Genomic DNA, 17,640 nt, shown 5'->3' on the forward strand with positions numbered 1-17,640 from the left:
ACCTTCCTGTGAAGGGAGGCGCTCCAACTTTTCAGCGCACGAGGGGTTGGAGCGGATCTCAAGAGACGTCCGAGAAGGCGCCAATGCTTGCCGGCCAATGTTGCAACTCCGGCTGGAGCACAAGAGACGCGAATGGAGCTTGAGGAGAATGAGCGGAATGTGGTGGAGAATAAAGCCTAAGGTGTTGACATCTAGTAGAATAGTGGACAGGCCAGGGGTGGAGCTGGAAGGTGTTTCCTTGGCTATATCGCACCGCCGGCGTAATACATAGTAGGTACCACACCCCGGCCGTCTCTAGCATCTGTGAAGACTAAAATATGCGTTTCCGATGATGTGCTTCCCAAAGCAACCTCCTCCCTCACGGCCGGACCGAGGGCATGACCGACGTACTTCACTCATATAGAATCACCTTCCATTCACTATTGACACAAATGAAGTGAAAACAGAAAACAATCAAAAACAAATGTAATGCCAAATAACGTGCGGGAAGTCCAAAAGCCCTTCCGTCCGCCTGTCCCTCCGTCCACATGCTTGATGCCATAGATAGAAGGGCTTCGCGAAGATCTGGTGGAAGGAAGGGCAGTTGGTTTGTCAGAACCATCCAGGCACAACGAGAACGCTCGGCGAGGGCGGGGAGGACGATAAAGGAAAGCGGAGCTGGTGCTTCTACCCACAACGCCGAGAAAGTGACGGCACTTCTACAATCCTACTCACCAAACAATCAGCGAGTCCAAAAACGCCGCAAACCCCTGCTCAGATGCCTTGTCCTCCGCCGCACTCTTCGCCGGCGCTCCCTTCCCCCCTTTCGCCAACCCGCTCTCATCCGCAACCAACAACCGATCAAACAACCCCTTGAAGTCCCTCCTCCCACTACTCTTCCTCTCCCTCTGAATAACCTCCCCACCCTCCGCCACCGCCAAAACCGACACTCCGAACAAATCCGCCAAACTCGCATGCGACGTCCACCCCTTCGCGCGCTCAGCGTTGTAAGCCGACACCGATCCCGCAACGTCAGTGAGGTACGTCGCGTGGTCGTGCGCATCGCACAGGTCGGGGTCGTGGTCGACCCACGGCCCGAGGGAGGTGCCGAAGGCTTTGCTGAGACGGGAGGGACCCGTGTTGCGTTTGGCTTTGTCGCGGGGTTTGAGGAGGGGATAGGATTGGGTGCGGGTGAAGACGAGGGCGGAGGAGGAGGTCCAGGTTTTGGTGCTGTTGGTTAGGAACGGTGGGTTGGGGACGTGGGAGTTGGTTGCGGAGGTTGGGGAGGGGGTGGAGAGGCCGGCCGAGGGGGGTGCGTTGACAGACGCGGCGTCCCGTTCGGCGATCTCCAAGGCGGGGGTAAGTGAGACCCGACGCATGCGGTGGCGACGTTTCTGTTTGTCGTCGAAGAGGCTCGCCTGGGACGGCGCGGGCGAGGCTAGGAATCCCAAGGCGGCCGTTGAGGGCGTCGAGCCCAATGGAGGGTGTGCAGCTGCCCCCGGCGCGGCAGAAGCGCGGTGCAACGATCGTCGCGCGACTTTACTCAACGCAAATGTGAACCCCTTCGTTCCGATGCCTTTGAACACATCCACCCCGTCCTCTTCCATATCTTCCGGAATCGCGGCCAGATTCTCGCTTACATCCGTCCCCGCCGATGACATGCACATTTTGGTCGGGTGGTTGGGCGCCGTGGGACGCTCCATCCCGCCTGCCTGGCTCTGGCTCTGCAGGACGGGCGACCCGGCGCGGCTGTAAAAGTACCATACGACCAGCTCGCGCATCAGTTGGCTGCGTTGCTCTGCGGTTCGCGGCGTCACGTCGACCACATTTTGAGGCGTCACTGACAATTGCATGGGACGGTCCTGGGCTGACCAACCACCGCTCGCTTTCAAAGCCGGCTTTGGGCTATCATCTGTGTCCTCAGCAGTGCGAAGTCTGGGGAAATCGGTGTCGAGCTTGTGGTACGTTTTGTGAATCTGAAGAAGAATATGAAACGTTATTACTGGGATTACTGGAAGAGTTACGGAAGGTCCCCACAAAAGACAGGGCCCCACCCACCTCATCCTCGGCAGGGCCATCGTAATCCTTCAATTTTTCTGGGGAAATAAAATCACATGAGCCTGAAGACAAACAAACTCACACAAAAGTACACCTACCAACACCCAACGCATTCGGCACAGGTTTTGCGACCTTCCCATGCGACACACGACGCGACCCAGCATGCTGATCAGCCCCGATCAATCCAGCCGAGTCCCGTCTGTCCTGCACAACGCTGGAGCGTCTCCTCGCTTCAGCCGCCGTCGTCACAGGCACATTTTCCTCCTTTTGATCACTCTGAGCGCCGGCGGCGTGTTCCTCAGATTTGGTACTCCCCGTGAGAGCAGCCATGGCAGCGGCTGCGGACTGGGCGAAGTTGGGGGTGTGGCGTTTGGCGGCGTGCAGACGCTGCTTTATGCTGAGACGGAAGCTTCTGCCGCGGGAACGACGGGCTGGGAGGTCTGAGACGAGGCTTACTGAGTGCTGTAATACAAATCCGAGATGGAAGATGTGATAGGGCTGTGTCAGCTCTTCGTTGTATTTTGAATATTCCCTGTTTGGCTCATGCATCTTTCGCCTCTAGTGGCAAAATGCATGCAGCAAACTGCTATGTCACACATACATCCAGATGCACAGCACGTCGGGGGCTCTTTCCAATAGGTGACGGCGCCGCGTGGCTTTTGCGGAAGCGAGTGCGACCCACAGATCGACGGATTGGCTTCTCGTTCAGCGAAGAAGATGAGGTCGATACGTTCGACTGCGGATAAATCCGATGAGATTTCTCCCCGTAACTTCTCATGGGATTGCGCCTCGATGCTGAAATAGAAAGAAACGCACCTTGTCAATGTCCGAGGCGTACTTGACCTGACCTAGGTATGCAGATGCATCGGGAAAAGAACCCGGTGAGTTCGACAAAACTTGCATGTTTTGACTGTTTCCCAAAATCCCAAACGCATGCGAGGGGAAAAAAATACCCCGGCTTCCTCCTTCCTCTGCGGTAGTCCGGCCACTTACAAGCGCGTTCGAATATTGCCTCTGCGACGTCTGCAGCAGAAGACGTCCCTGACATGGTCCAACAGTAGTTTCACTGTTTAATCGGTGAGGCGAGGGAAGTCAGGTTAGATCAATGCACTGGTCATCAGGCCTCCCGATGTGATGCGAGCGAAGCACATCAGTTAACCTTATCCCTCTGAAAATCTTCCAGCATCAAGTGGGGCGCTCCCACGTGAAGGGTGCAAGTTACGATTCGTGGTTGTTCGATAGTCGAGAGTTACGAATTTGCACCAAATGCACTCAACCACTTTTCATTGGTGTACAAAGCGCACGCTTGCTTGCCCTTCCACCGTCTTTTATATTGCGGAGCCTATGCATGCATACGTCGAGTATTGATCGACTCCGAGTCAGATGGCCTAGGGACTTGTTTACGACTGCATATAAGGCGGGACGGGAAGCATGACGCAACGATGAAAACGAAGCGAGGCTGATCCCTGCAGGAGCGTGGCAGGGGGGATTAGGTAGGCGCAAGGCGCTTGCATTGTTTAAGCTTGAGTTGTTAGGGACCAGGGAGTAGAAGGGCGGAGTTGCAGCTTATGTAAGGACGCGCTCGCGCTGTCAATTGCGTCCCTCCACAATCTTCCCCATCAGTGCGACAACAATGGAGTGAAACCGCTTTGTGCATAGAGAGCGAGAAAAGAGACACCGTTCTCCATCCTCGTCGGCAGACTACTGTAAGTCCTGCTCTGCCTGGAGAGCACCTCGACGTCAAACGACTTAGTGAAGAACAACACCAAGCACGCCCGCCTCGTTCTTCGCTTATGAGTTGGGCAAAGTAGTCTAGTCCCGCCGAAATACACTCATTGACGGAAGAGACTCGAGAGACCGCCAATGCCAGAGGTGATTGGCGGTACTAGTTTTCAGATTTGGCATGCTATGAGGTTTACGGGGGAATCACGAGCTACGACTGACACCTCACTCATCAAGGAAGCAAACGACCGCGATCGCAATATGGATTCCGAGGGCGAGGGATACAGCAAAAGAGGCGTCTCCCAGTGGCGGCAGTTGAGACGACGGAACACCTCTAGACTGACTAGGCCTGCAAACCATTTCTCAGCAAGATAAGACCGGCAAGACAACAAATGTCCTTGTTCTTCTGCAGTAGCAGTGGTGATGACGCTGCTGCTGAGGAGTTGTGCTGTCTGTCTGTCTGTGGCTGAGACGGACGACGTCGCCGTGCGGAGGAGCGTTTTCCCTCCGATGTCCATACTTCTTTTCCCATCCCAATTCCGTATGGCTCATGTGCTGTACATCGACATGTCCTTCGGACCTTCTCATGTCTCAACCCCGCGCTATCTCCGAAGACATCTCCGCATCCGACTTGGTTCAACCAACCACCGATCATGTAATTCACCTCATCAGCACAAACAAAAGCATATATACTGTATATACAGAGAACAGAGAAAAAATGTACAAGCAGGTCCAAAACAACTATCTACCAAGTTATCCAGTATACTACGCCGTTTTCACAACCAGTCCAAAAAAAAACCACAGAAAAATCGCAAATACCACAACCCCACCTCCCACAAAACAATCCGCTCCCAAAAGTCCAAACTCGCCATCTTAAGACACACACTACCACGGCCAACACCCCCACCTCGCCGCCATCTTCTGCCTCGCAACGTTCTCCTGGTACTCATCCTCCTCTTCATCATCATCGCTGTCTGATTCATTCCCATAACCCCCGACTCCACCAACCTCTCTTCCACTGCCGGTGACTTTCGGCCTCCCCCGTCGATCGATTCGTCTGAGATATGCTTCGCGTCGTAGGGCCCGTTTCACGGTGCCCGGTAAAGGCGGGACGAGGAAGGTTAGGAGGGCTTTGATGAGGAGGATTGTGTGCTATGGATTCAAGAGGGAGGAGCGATGTTAGAGCGGATGGATTTGCGAGCGAACAGCGACCCCTAGTCGTGTTTGTCCGCTTGCACATATTGCCCAACATCCTTGTCGCGAGCGTAGTATCGGCCAATCCCGCGTCAACCATCATTATCACACATCCGCCAACCCGTCATCCCTCAGTCAACCATCCATCGCTCCGCTCGGATACATACCTCAAAAACAATGACAAACCCCAACTTAATCGCAAACGTATTGCCACCCGGCGCCCAATGCTCCGCATACGTCGCAAACGTCGAGCTGCTGAAGGCGATGATCAGGGCGTTCGCGGGGGCCCCGATTGTTGAGATTACGGTTAGGATTGATGTCCAGAGGCCGATTGATTGGGCTGGGTAGCGGAGGGAGAGAGGAGGGTGGTGGATGGGTGAGGGAGGGTGAGGGGAGGACGAGGGAGAGGGAGAGGAGGAAAGAGCTGCGCAAAGGGATCGACTCTTGTTTACCTCTCTGGGCCCATGGGCGACGGTATTCGAATAGCATCTTCCACGAATCTATACGCGACAAAATTAAACCACTTAGTACCCTCGCATGTATACACACGCACTCTTTTATGGCGCACCACTTTTCCACTGTCCTTACCGATGTGCAGCACAACGACGTTATTAGCAATCGCAAAGATCGGCGCCAGCGGAAACGCGCACGAGAAGAGCGCAATGTAGCCAAACTGTACCACTGCAAAGCCAGTCGGAAGATGCAGACATCCAAAGACAATCAGTAAAGAGAAGGGCGCACCGCATACAAAGACCGTCACCCACCAGCCATCCCATAATCCTGACAAAGCGTCCAATCATCATACGCAAACAACGCCTCATCCATCGCATACTGCGGGACTCTCCCACCTCCTCTCCCCACACCCCCCGCCGACGCTCGTCTGATAGCCTTCCTCCCACTCGACGCGGGGGTAGGTCGCCATGATGTTGACGACGGCGAGGATGTGTGGGCGGCGACGACGGGTGAGACGGGGGTGAGGGGTGATGGGAGGGTGAAGTGGTGGGATTTGAAGGTTGCGCGGAGGTGCTGGACTATCCAACTATGGAAAAAAGATTCACATATGAGACATCAACGGAAAAAAATATGCCGGGGAACGAGTCAGATGAATTGACGACTTACGGCCAAGCAACCTTCTCCCCCGCCCTCACAAACTGCAACCCGACAAAGATGATCGCCATCTGCAGCATGATCTCCTGCATGCACGACGAATCGATATCGGTCGTTGCGCCCGCGGGTGACAGGTCGCCTGTTGTTGTGGTCGTGGAGGTGGCGCCGCCGAAGGAGATGGCTTCGCAGCGTTCGGCGTATTTGCCTACGGGATTGTGGGAGGGTGAGATTGGTGGTGGGGTTGGGGAAGGGAATGGGGGAGACATGTACCGAAGACGTAGTGTAAGCCCAGCATGGCTTTAACGACGCCGGTGTAGAAGAAGGCGGAGTAGTTGTTGATGAAGCTGAAGAGGAAGGTTTTGAATATGAGGCCGTCTGGTGTTCAGACAAGGCGGCGAGGTGAGTGTGAGATTGAAGGTCGCCGTGAATAGGGGCAAGAGGCGCGGGTGTCTGGTCTACCTTCAAACTGACTGTCGTACTTGTAGTTATCGCCGTTATTGATCTTTATCGCGATACGGTTATAGAGCTGTGATTTGCGAATGACCCAGTGCGTGAGTTTGAGAAAAAAACCAACCACAAGAGAGACACGATATCACAACTCACATTCTGCACAACAAGCACCTGCACAATTTCAATCACGCCCCCAACCCCACTCAAAAGCACCCACTTCACAACCCGACTCTCCGTAAACGTCGCCTTCACAAACGCCTTATACGCAATAACCCCCGTCACAATCCCCAACAACACCATCGCACACACGCCCAGGACCAGATTCGTCCACGTGCGTCTGAGGATCCTGTTCGGGTACGGGTCATGTTTCTCGATCCGTCTCGTCAACGGGTTGCGCGTGACCATGGTAGGTCTCCACTGCGGTCTTATCAGCTCCTCGCGGCGATACTCACTCACATCCCACACGTACGCGAGGAACTTTTGTCGGCGTTTCCAGGACTCGATGAAGACGGTGGCCCAGATGGACATGCCGAGGGTGAACGCGATTGTTGCGCCGTTGTCGAAGGCGGAGCCGAGGCGGTACATGGAGTCGGTCATGGAGGGAGTGCGCGTGGTCGGGTCGATGTGGAGGGTGAGGGCGTGGAAGAGGCCGTAGGTGAAGACGAGGAGGCCGAAGAGGGCGGCGGGGAGCATCCAGAAGGTGTAGAATGCTGTCCGGAAATGCGCTTAGTAACCCTACACTAAATGGGCATTGATGGACTGTTTTCCTCGTTCATACCTAACCAATCAAAATAGAACGCAACCTGCTCCCCCGCATACTCCCTCACTAGATCCGCATTATCCCTCGTAATCCACCCCTTCAGCCGTACCCAAAACGGGCTCTGCACCCACTCCACAAACAAAATCTCCCGCAATCTCTTTCGCTTCCCCATCGCTTGTTCCGCAAGCGACGGCCTGCGTGGACCACACTGCTTTTTATCACCGAATCGCGGCGCGGTCACGTCGCAGTCGTGCACGGGGTACCAGTCGGTGTACACGTCGTCTTCGAGGAGGTCCCGGATTGTTGTGCGTTTGGAGATGGGGGAGCCGGGGGCGGGGTCGAGTGTGCGATGCAACATGATCGAAAACGTCAACTCAATCCGCCGTGCGCTGCGGAAGAAGTTGTAATACACCCCCTCGATGCCCACCCCCGGCTCGTTAGGGTCGCCGCCGACGAAGGAGGTCAGAGCGGCGCGCCGGAAACTGGCGGTGCGGTGGTCTTTGGGGCATTGCTGGATGGTGAACATGTAGCGGGCGAGGCGGATGAAGACTTTGGCGATAGGCCAGGGTTGTTTGCATTTGGGGAGGGGTGGGCGGAGTGAGGGGTCCGGTGTGGTGGTGGGGGTGGCGATTTCGACGACGATAGTGCTGGGGTCTGCTTTGCCTTTTTCGGAGGCGGTTCCGGTTGGGCTGTATGCGTTTCCGGTTGAGATGCCTTTGCTTGGAGGGCTCATGGGCGGCCGTGACGGTCCAGATGACGGGGATTTCAAAGGCTGCATAGAGATGACGCATTGAGCCCAAACCTGCTTTCCGTACCTCCTACTACCACTCATCTCAATCACTCACCCCTACCTTCAAACTCTTCCTTAACTTAACCCGCTCTGCTTCTAAAGTCAACGCATCAAAGGGCGCCATCACCTTCACATACCGCTCACACCCGCCCTCGCTCTCGGCATCCACCTCGATTTCCACAAACAGGTTCGCGAGCAGCAGTTGCCGCGTGTACAGTCCGCGCACGATGGCGCTGCTTTCGGAGGACGGCTCCACACTGTATTTGAGGATGGCGTCCCATTCGGTTGACTGGGGGCCAAAGATGATCCGGGTTAGGGCGTCGACGTGGGGTCGGTCGGCTATACAACCAAAGATACGGCGTCAGCGCATGTACTCAAAACAGACATACACCTCTGTTCTTCTCCACCATACCAAAGAACTTCAACGCATCCTCCGCCTCGACCCCCCCTCTCCCCTCCCTCCATCCCACAATCTCATCAAAGAGCTCCACATCCTCCAAATACATCAACAGCACGACGCGGCCATCCACAACTCTCGCAACAACATCCTCATACCCGCCGCCGTTCACTTCCGCTATGATCGGGAGGGCACGGTTATGCATGTGCGGGCAGTATTCACCAGGGGATTCTTGGGCTTTCTGGTAATATGAGCCGGCGCCGGCGCGGAGGGCGTAGTAGGAGAGGAAATCGGCGGGCGGGGAGCCGGGAAGGGATGCTTTTTCGAGGTCGTCAGAGGAGTTTCCATCCATCGCTGATGCTCTGGAAGTATCGCCCGATTTTGTGGACCCTATCCCCTCCGACTTCCGACGCGGTGGTGGTTGCGTCGTCACAATCCCACTCTCACCCATACGCCCACTACCCCCATACGACATCTCCGGCCGTCGGATCTCCCGCAGCGGTCTGCTCCCCCGTCTGCCATCCCCGACCGCTTGCGCCGGCCCCGTAATACCCGCATTCTCGCCGCTACTCGCCGTATGACTCGAAGATTGTCGCGTTGGTGCGGGAGGGGGCGGATACTCCCCGCGCGCAGACTGGGCGTAGCGGGTAGCGGCTGCGAAGAAGCTGCGGTCTAGTTCGTCGTCGGGGGTGGGGATTTGGTGGGTATCATCTTGGGTGGGGGTGTCGAGTGGGAGGGAATGCCGGGGACGGCGGCGGTTGAGGGACGAGGTGGCGGTTGCGGCGGTGGTCATACAAGTCAGAGGGTTGGTTGCCGTGGGAAGAGAGTTGGAAGCGAGACTGTTGCGAAGCGAGAATATGAGGTCCTTTGCTGGGAAAGAAATTACTGTACCTTCGGGAAAAAGAGAGGCCGGATCGACTGACAGGGTGACACCAGCGGATTTTGTGCGCCGTCAATGGTGTCATTTGTGCTCCACGGACGGCTTCCCGTTTCGCACCCTTTTGCGTCTCTCGGTGGAACACCCCTCCGAATTTCCAACACGGCAAACACAGGGTTCTCCATGAAGGATACCCCTTCGCACTGCATATAGGGCGTCCGTAAAGATGATTCCTCTGCGTCTGCGAGGTGGTATATCAATGGTACTGTACATAGAGTAACAGCCACGTACAACATTATCAACATTTACATAATTCAAAAGAAAAAAAGTCCACGCCGTCTCCATCTCATATCCTCTCCGAAACGCTACACCGTCTTTTCCAACCAAATCTCAGTCCGGGTAATCAACGTCCAATCTCAGCATCGAACGGGCTTAGCGTCATTACCCTCATCCGTGTCCACCTTCTCCACATTCGCCGCCGCTAGTGCCGATCCCGCCCCATCCTTGACCTCAACCTCGGCAACCGCAGATGCATCCAATTTCGGTGATGCAACCACATCCGCGTCATCACCGCCAGAAACCACGGTAGTCTCGTCCTCATCCTTTATCGTTTCGTCTGTCACAGGAGCACCGTCTTTCGCGACCGCAGCGGTTTCTTTATGAGCATCGACTTTGGCAGACGTTGCGGAGTCTGCCTTATCAGTCGGTTCTGCGGCGATGGGGCTGACCAAGGCAGTTTCGGTGTTCGCAGGGAGCTGTGAAATCACAGGTTCAATGAGACACATAAATCACGTCATCCTCAACACGAGAGAGATGAACTCACCGCATCCATCCCAGCATCCTCAAACTCGCGACTATCACCCGAACAATCCTCCACAGCATCCGTAGGGACAAGACCAATCTGTCCGTTAAGCTCGCCGACCCACGTGTCGTCTGACGTCTTTTTGCGGATCAAAATCAGGTCGTTTTGCTTGAAGACCAGCTGGCCCGCGTTGGTGTTGGGTCGAGTGTCGCTGTCGTGTTTGGCGCGGTAGAAGCTGGGGATATCTAAGCGCTCGTTTTCGAGGGTCTGTTATGGGAGACGGGAATCAGATATGGAATTGAGCTTCTGTTTTGTCATTCCATAATTCTCCTGTGCACAGTAGCTTACGCAGTTACTCTGATTGTCGTCATCCTTCTGATGACGTCGGAACTCAGACATATCAGACAAGCCCGACAGCCTGCGGTCGGAATCAATACAAAAGCCCTCAAAAGGGTTCTGGCCCGTACATTCTTCCGCAAAGTCCTCGTCGAGCCAGTTGCCAACCTTCCGATTCTCGCCACCGTTGTCGGTGTTACCCTTGTCACCTTTCCTAAACCGCTCAATCTCATTCTGAAGCGCGCGGGTCTTTGCCTGCCACTTGGCGCGCTCGGCCTGCAAAGCGGCGGTCTGTTGCCGGTCGGCGGTGTTACCAGCAGGGGCGCCGTTCCGCAGGGAAGAGATCTGGGCTTGGAGCTGCTTTTTCTCGATGAAGGCTTTGTGTTGAACGTCACGGAGTTTGGCGTTGAAGTGGCGCTTTTCTTTTTCGAGTTTGGCGACTTCGTCCCGGAGAGCGGAGACATCTGGTCCTTTGGCCGTTGCTGCGATGTTCTCGCTCACCTTCCGCGGGGTGGCGGGGCTTTTGGCGTTTAGGGCTGATGGGGCGCGTTTGTGAATCTCCATGTCCTTTTTGCTAATCTCTTCTTTGCGCTCAATCTGAGACCGACCTTTTAGTCTCGCTTTTCAAATTAACGGAATCCTCTCAAGTATTAGTGTTAGTATATACCTCTGAATGCATACGATCCTTCGCTTTTTCCAATTCCTTCACTTGTTGCAAGAGCTGCGCCGCATGAGCCAGCATGCCGGTCTCCTTTTGCTTCTCCGCCTTGAGACGATCTTCAAGCGACGCCACCTTCGAGAGGAGGGCGGCATTATCGATGCTCAAGATCCTGATGCGCTCCTACCATAGCGATGCAGGTTGCGTGAGAAATCCGCATTCCTCCCTTTTGAGAACGAGTGGACATTTCGTCACAACGCCTGTATCCTACCTCACGGTGCTTCAAATGCAGCTGGAGAAGGTCCACTTGCTTTGTCTGCGCATGGACTTGATGCTCGAGTTCCAGCTTCTGCCTTTGCACGTCACGCAGCTGCGGGATAATTCCAAATGTTACTCATCCTATTCATAGACGAGTTCTCGATATTACGGCGCCCACCTTCTTATCCACCGAGTCCCGATCCGGCTGAACGGTCTGCGGGGCGGGAGAAGGCGGGGCAATGTTCTCCTTATCCTCGAGATCGGGGGTGGTTGGGCGCAAGTCGATGGTACGGGCTGTGAGTGTAGAAACCGTCTTCTTTAAGCAATTTATTGGCAGAAAGTCATCAGAAGCACTGACTGACAAACCTTTCTGAGGAGTGCGGAACCTTGGAGCCCCGGCCCTCTTCGATACGGGGCTAATGGGGCTCGCCCCGGGGTCTGAGGTTATAGAAGAGAGGTAGATATGAGGGAGAGTGGATGGCACGGATCCTGAGCAAGATGAGGAATGGAAACGTACCGTTGAAACGCGAGGCGCGTGGGAACATTACGAGAGTAAGAGGAGGAAGTGGGGAGACTCTGATGAAGGTAGTGAGGCTCGTGAGAAAGTGGGAACAGTAGTTGGATGACGATGCTCTCTGTCGGTCTGCAAGCGGTGGACGAGCGAGAAAGCACGGAAAGGGGAACGACGCGCACGAGAGAGAGAGAGCGGAGAGAGAGAGCGCATTCCGGACACGATTGACTCACACTGACTCACTGACAGCAGAACTGACAGCACTCCGCTCTCTCGTTCTCGCGCCGGATGCTTTCCTGCCCCTGCCCCTCACAGCACACAGAACGAGTGCATCAGCACAGTCCCTCTCAAACGCACCAGGCAGTATCTCCAAAAAATTGCGTAGCAAACAGATAACCCCAATGTCCTCCAAAGGCGATTCATCCAAGGTAAGGGGAGCCTAGGCGCAATCCACCCGGAGATTTGATCGAGGGCTTCTCTTGATTCTCGTCCGTCCCTCGCTCTGCCCTGCCATCTCTGCATGCGAACGCATGCGTCAGACGGTCTCCAACTGAACGTACATCTCTTTCTTTGCCATTATAGAAGTCGAGGGCGTGCGTAGGCGTCTACCGGTAAGCACGAAATAGGATCCCGCTCGTTCCAATGCATTCCCTCATCCTTTTCTCACAATACCAGCGGCCACGAAGGCACAGTTTACACCCTCGACATCCAAGGCCCACAAACCTTAACCAACCGGGCACATTCTCGCGCACATAAAACCGGAGCAAAGAAGAACCGGGTTGCGCCTGATCCACAGGGCTCGATGGATACAGATGATTTGAATGCCGCGCCGGGGATTGTGCTGGTTTCTGGTGGGTAGGGTGCCGGATGTTTGGGGAGATTACTGATTGAGAGATGTTGGGAGCGATGGGATGGGATGTTGAATGACAAAGTCGGATGAGTAGGATCCCATGATCATACGGTGATATCGTGGACGGTGCGCACTGGGGCTCCGCATGGTGGGAACCTGTCTACGCAGGTATGCACTTCATTTCAAGCAGAAACCGAGCCCAAAGACACATATCACCTTACTCTCTCCCCTAAACCAACAGCTAATCACAAATGAAACCTACACCGGCCACACCGCCGCCGTGTACGCCCTCGAGCTCCTCCCCGGCGGCGCGCAGGCCCTTTCCGCTGGTGACAACTCGTTGCGGTTGTGGGACTTGCAGGTACCCCATATCCCTCCCCCTTCCCCATCCTCATCCATGTCTCTGATGAATATTTTATTAGACAGGAGAATGCATCCGCACATTCACCGGCCACGACAACCACGTCTCCTCCCTCCGAATCCGGGGCAAGCGCGCGTTCAGTGGGTCGTGGGATACGACTATTCGGAGTTGGAATGTTGAGGTGAGGGAAGAGACAGTCCTAGCCGTGTGTGTGGGTGTGCGAGGGGGGGAGCGTTGAAAATTGACAACTTTGATTTTTTTTTAGACGGGAAAACCGATGCATATCTTTAGGGGCCATCGGAATATTGTGAATGCGGTGGATGTGACGGATACGGATGTTTTTAGTGGGAGTTGGTATGTGGAAGCTTTCCATCCCTCGGAGTGTTGCGGGGGGCACTCATGTTCACCCCTTTTGGTTCGCATGTAGGGACACGACCGTCATACAATGGAGTCGGTCGGTAAGTCTTCAGCGTTATACCACAACAGCCTCCATCCCAACTTCCTCCAACTGACAGCACACCCCTCATATCCAGACAGGCGAAGCCCTCAACGTCTACCGCGGCCACACAGACGGCGTGCAGTGCGTGCAGGTCGTGGGGGAGAATATGCTTGTCAGCGGGTACCGTATTGTGGATACACGGTGTAATTGCAATCTTTATTAGTTGTGAGGACTAATCTTTGGTGCAGGTCAATGGATAAGACAGTCCGTGTATGGTCGCAGAAGGTAAAACCCCCGTCATCCTTTCATTCCGAAAATGACTACCGGACCGCTAACATCTTCTCTACTCTGAATCTAACCTACTCTAAACTGCCCTATGCTACTCATCATCCACAGACAGCAAAACCCCTCCGCATCCTCACGGGCCACACCGGCGGGATCGAATGCCTGCACGCGACGGGCGGGGTCGTGTTTTCGGGGTCATATGATAAATCAGTGCGGTGAGTTTCTTCGCGTGGGTCGCAGGAAGGAGGGGCGGCGAATGTGGCGTGCTACAGCAGTGCTGATGAGTGTGTTTTCTGTCGTCTCCGCTCCCAGGTGTTTTGACATCCATGTACGTCCGGGCCACGAAGCTCTGGAAACGGTTTTCGAATCAAGAACTGACATCTCCCTCTCTCCTTCGTTTGCCATGGCCTGTCGAACGTAATATAGACCGGGCATTGCCTAGCGGTATTCGAGGGGCATACAGATGGCGGTACGTCCCTCGACTGGTATTCACGGGCGCATCATCGTGCAAGCCAGGAGGTGCCCATTAACGCCCCTTTTTTTCCTCTCGCATCACCCCACACCAGTCTACAGCGTCCGCTACTTCGACGGCGTGCTCTACAGCGGATCAGGTGACAAGACGATCCGGACGTGGGATGCAAGGGTACGTACATCCCCTCTATCCTTCGTCGCACAGGCCATCTTTCTCACTGACATGTGTGATAGGGCCTTGTCCGCACGGGCGCGGTGCCGTGGTATCGGAGGGTTCTTGGGTGTTGTGCGTAGCGTAGAGGCAAGGATCCGAGTGGAGAGATGGTGAGGGACGAGGGGTGGGGAGACTGGACGGTGGATATGTAGTGAAGGTGTCCCGTAGTGATGCGTAATGCGGTAGTTGGACCTGTAGATTTCATTTTCGGGGGGACGTGGATGCCAGTGCTCGAATGACCTTGAGGTAGCGGACACGACTGCTTCCTTTACGTGCCGCGGGTATAGCATAGCGTAATGTAAGAGAGTTCGAAAAACTCTCCTGATTAAGTAATTCGAAGTTCACCGCTTCCCACCCCGGCGTCCTCTAAACGCCCCCGACCCCCGCTGTTGTTTCCCATGCGATCCCGTCCCGCCGCCGCCGCCTCGGACTTTGTCTACCCCACCACGCGAGACTCCCAGCTGTTTCCCACCGCGTTCCTTCTTATGATTCCCTCCTTTGTGCGTTTTCGTCGGTGTGCGCTTCGGGCTGGCGTCCTCTGTAGCCGTTTTTGACCTAGATGATTTGGGGCGGGAGAAGCCGCCGGATGAGGGGGCGGCGGGTGCAGACATGACTATGCGTTCGACGGATTTTGTCTTTCTCGTCATTGTACGGTCTTTTGGGGATGCTCGCGCCACTCTTTTCTGGATGCCGCCGGCGGGAGATGGGTGGGGCGGGGGTGCGCTGGCTTTTGGCTTCTTCTCATTACCGGCTTTTCGCGGGAGACCACCGCTTTCTCTGCTTTTGCGCTTCTGGCTTCCGTTTCTCGAAGGCACATCGACGGCCTTTGCGGACCGTTTCCCACTCTCCTTTGGCGCATCGTCCACTTCGTCTTCCGATTCCGCCCCGTCCGCACCAACACCAGGACTAAACACATGCACAAACGCATTCTCCATTGACGGCGCCTCCCTTACCGCCGGATTCGTCCGCTGCGGCGTATACCCCAACCCCGCAAACTTCTTCGCATCAAAGGGATCCCTGCTCAGCATTTCCAGCCCCTGTGCAGCCGCAAGTGCCTCCACATCCCACTTGCGGTAGAACGGCGTATCACGCAACGTCACGTGGATCTCACCACCGCCCTCAGGAGCCAACAGCTCCACCGTTTCCGCGAAAAACGAGTCCAGGAGATCTTTGTTGGCCTGCACGTCGTCGTCGCTGGATCCGCCGATATGGGGGAACTGGAACACGATCCGATGGAACGCACCTCTGTCCTCTATCTCCTTCTTCAAAGCTTTGTTAGATGACAAGCGGGTGGCGTCGACGTTGTGGAGAACGCGAGCACGGGCGTCGGCGAGCTCTTTGAGTGTGTGCGGGAGGTGGGAATATTTCTCGGTCGCGACGCGGAGTGAGTCGAAGGAGGTCGCGACGATGTTGGCGGAGGAGCCGAGTGCAGCGCCGAGGGCGCGGGCGAAGGTGAAGTCGCCCTCGCCGATGAGGAGGATGCGGTGGTGTTTTGTGTAGTGCTGGAGGGTGTTGCGGGAGGACGGCTTGGAGGAGGTCGTCATTGTGAGGGCGAGGAGGTCGGTCATGCTCATGCCGGTGAAGTTGCTGAATGCGCCGGGGCGGCTGGGCACGGGAGCATCGATATCGGCGTTGGCAACGGCCTTCGCCCTGCTTTTGCTGCCGCCGCCTGTAGCCTTCTTGGGGCCCTTCTTGCCCATTGCGTGATGGCCGATGTGTCGGTGGTGGGATATGCTGTGCAGAAAAGAGATATGCTGTGCTTCTCTTATGCGGTTAGTTTATCGCATCACATGCACGCTTGGCGGGTTTAATTGCGCCCGTTTGTTTTCGATGTTCACGTCAGCATCCACGCGTTAATTCAGGTTCGCGCCGGCTTCTCGTACCCCTTCCTCCCTCCTGGCAGTCTTTCTTTCCTGTGGATTGTAGTAGAGCTCTCATGACCGTATCTCCTCCTCTTCCTCCTTTCGCTTGGTGCCATGTGGGGTTCATCCCATCCTCTCTCCTTCGGTTTTCTTCTGAAGATCCCGTCATGTTTCAATTTCGAGCGCCGAATTCCGTCCCCGTCCGTTTCCCTTCGAAGGCCTTCTCCTCGCCGTTCGCCTGTGCCTGATCTTCGAGCCTGTTTACACTGGCTTTCAAGGGTGGGACGGGCAGGGACCGTTTTTCAGGTCCTCTCAGGCGGTCCTGTGGATGTGCTTCCGTTTACGCGCTGGCAGTCGACGATGCCAGCAAACCACTACGCTGCATCTGCGCTCACTCCCCTAGACGGAAACCCCAACACAATCCAGTATACGGAATTCACGGAGCGACCTGCTTTCGCTTGCTGCGAGGGAACGAAGACCTTCATGTCCGCCGATGTCATGGTCGCATGCCGCTGATTTGCGTTCTTCCCCATACAACAAACGTTGGGTACCTTGTCGATGTCTATCCGATGGGGATGCACATCTAATTATTTTTTTCTGATCCGGTGTCAAAGCTGACAGGGTCTCCCTGTTGTTTGCTGGAAACGTAACTCGTTTTGGGTAGTTTTCCGGCTCTCTTGGCAGGATGTCCCGGGGGGGTATGATCGTTGAACTCAAGGCGATAAGCATTTTGGCGGGGCACGTTACCGTGAAAAAGGATATGTGACGTGTAGGAAACACATTCCATGAATCCGATATGGTTCTTTATGCATTTGATACTTTTTTTTTTCGGCCCTGTCAAACTCGCACCGAAACTGGAGGTTTCAGGGAGTGTCGTCTCCACAGCCAGCCCACTTACGCTAAAGCGCATGCTCCCCACACTTCAAGATGTCCGGGGGACCACCGTCACCATCCCACCCGAAGCGATATCTAGAACATGGGGTCGAAACCATTTTGGAGAATGTTTCTGAGGTACCTTGAACGAAATCCCCTCCGTCTTTGGCTGGCCGGTGTCGTTCCAGTAACCCATAATTAGCAAAACGCGGACGCAAACAGATCACGGAGTTCGAAGAAGACATTCTGCTGTGCTTCATGTTTACACACCAAGCTCGGGACTTGCTGTGCACCACCAGTGACGATGCGCTGGCTTCCGTCGGCTTAGCGAATTTTCTGCAGTTGCGCGGCATCGAAAGCGTCATCAAGACCACGGCTTCTGCACA

General features: G+C 55.3%; 5 protein-coding genes across 5 annotated transcripts; 1 reads left to right on the plus strand and 4 right to left on the minus strand.

Annotated features, from left to right (window-relative positions):
* Positions 1-432: 432 nt before the first annotated feature.
* Positions 433-3,059, minus strand: EV422DRAFT_37203 (uncharacterized protein). Its single transcript, XM_053066736.1, has 5 exons — positions 2,639-3,059; positions 2,136-2,499; positions 2,038-2,075; positions 715-1,955; positions 433-564 (listed from the first exon to the last, which is right to left on the minus strand). Coding segments are annotated over exons 1-5 (1,821 nt in total). The 5' UTR covers positions 2,816-3,059; the 3' UTR covers positions 433-563.
* A 1,401-nt stretch (positions 3,060-4,460) lies between these two features.
* On the minus strand, positions 4,461-9,649 carry EV422DRAFT_37248 (calcium-activated chloride channel-domain-containing protein). The gene is made up of 13 exons (XM_053066745.1): positions 9,644-9,649; positions 8,473-9,575; positions 8,122-8,399; positions 7,289-8,042; positions 6,664-7,220; positions 6,520-6,586; positions 6,331-6,435; positions 6,073-6,265; positions 5,718-5,992; positions 5,542-5,634; positions 5,406-5,453; positions 5,121-5,293; positions 4,461-4,911 (listed from the first exon to the last, which is right to left on the minus strand). Exons 2-13 carry the CDS (start codon positions 9,248-9,250, stop codon positions 4,645-4,647), a joined length of 3,588 nt encoding a protein of 1,195 aa, XP_052925875.1. The 5' UTR covers positions 9,251-9,575; positions 9,644-9,649; the 3' UTR covers positions 4,461-4,644.
* EV422DRAFT_527641 (uncharacterized protein) lies at positions 9,544-12,054 on the minus strand. Its single transcript, XM_053070224.1, has 8 exons — positions 11,906-12,054; positions 11,755-11,826; positions 11,567-11,682; positions 11,402-11,500; positions 11,140-11,313; positions 10,485-11,069; positions 10,158-10,403; positions 9,544-10,089 (listed from the first exon to the last, which is right to left on the minus strand). Exons 1-8 carry the CDS (start codon positions 11,931-11,933, stop codon positions 9,751-9,753), a joined length of 1,659 nt encoding a protein of 552 aa, XP_052925876.1. The 5' UTR covers positions 11,934-12,054; the 3' UTR covers positions 9,544-9,750.
* A 161-nt stretch (positions 12,055-12,215) lies between these two features.
* EV422DRAFT_37427 (WD40-repeat-containing domain protein) lies at positions 12,216-14,730 on the plus strand. The gene is made up of 15 exons (XM_053066761.1): positions 12,216-12,327; positions 12,482-12,510; positions 12,575-12,750; positions 12,844-12,917; positions 12,991-13,110; positions 13,172-13,291; positions 13,376-13,464; positions 13,538-13,568; positions 13,644-13,729; positions 13,798-13,834; positions 13,946-14,049; positions 14,147-14,162; positions 14,261-14,303; positions 14,401-14,477; positions 14,540-14,730. Exons 1-15 carry the CDS (start codon positions 12,301-12,303, stop codon positions 14,597-14,599), a joined length of 1,089 nt encoding a protein of 362 aa, XP_052925877.1. The 5' UTR covers positions 12,216-12,300; the 3' UTR covers positions 14,600-14,730.
* An 820-nt stretch (positions 14,731-15,550) lies between these two features.
* EV422DRAFT_495952 (uncharacterized protein) lies at positions 15,551-16,063 on the minus strand (the record flags this gene model as incomplete). The annotated part of the gene is made up of 1 exon (XM_053067841.1): positions 15,551-16,063. A coding segment is annotated over one exon (513 nt), but the record flags the coding sequence as incomplete, so codon positions are not given.
* Positions 16,064-17,640: the final 1,577 nt, after the last annotated feature.

This window comes from Fimicolochytrium jonesii (genome assembly GCF_025526975.1).
Source record: "Fimicolochytrium jonesii strain JEL569 chromosome Unknown EV422scaffold_10, whole genome shotgun sequence".
NCBI classification, from domain to species: domain Eukaryota; kingdom Fungi; phylum Chytridiomycota; class Chytridiomycetes; order Spizellomycetales; family Powellomycetaceae; genus Fimicolochytrium; species Fimicolochytrium jonesii.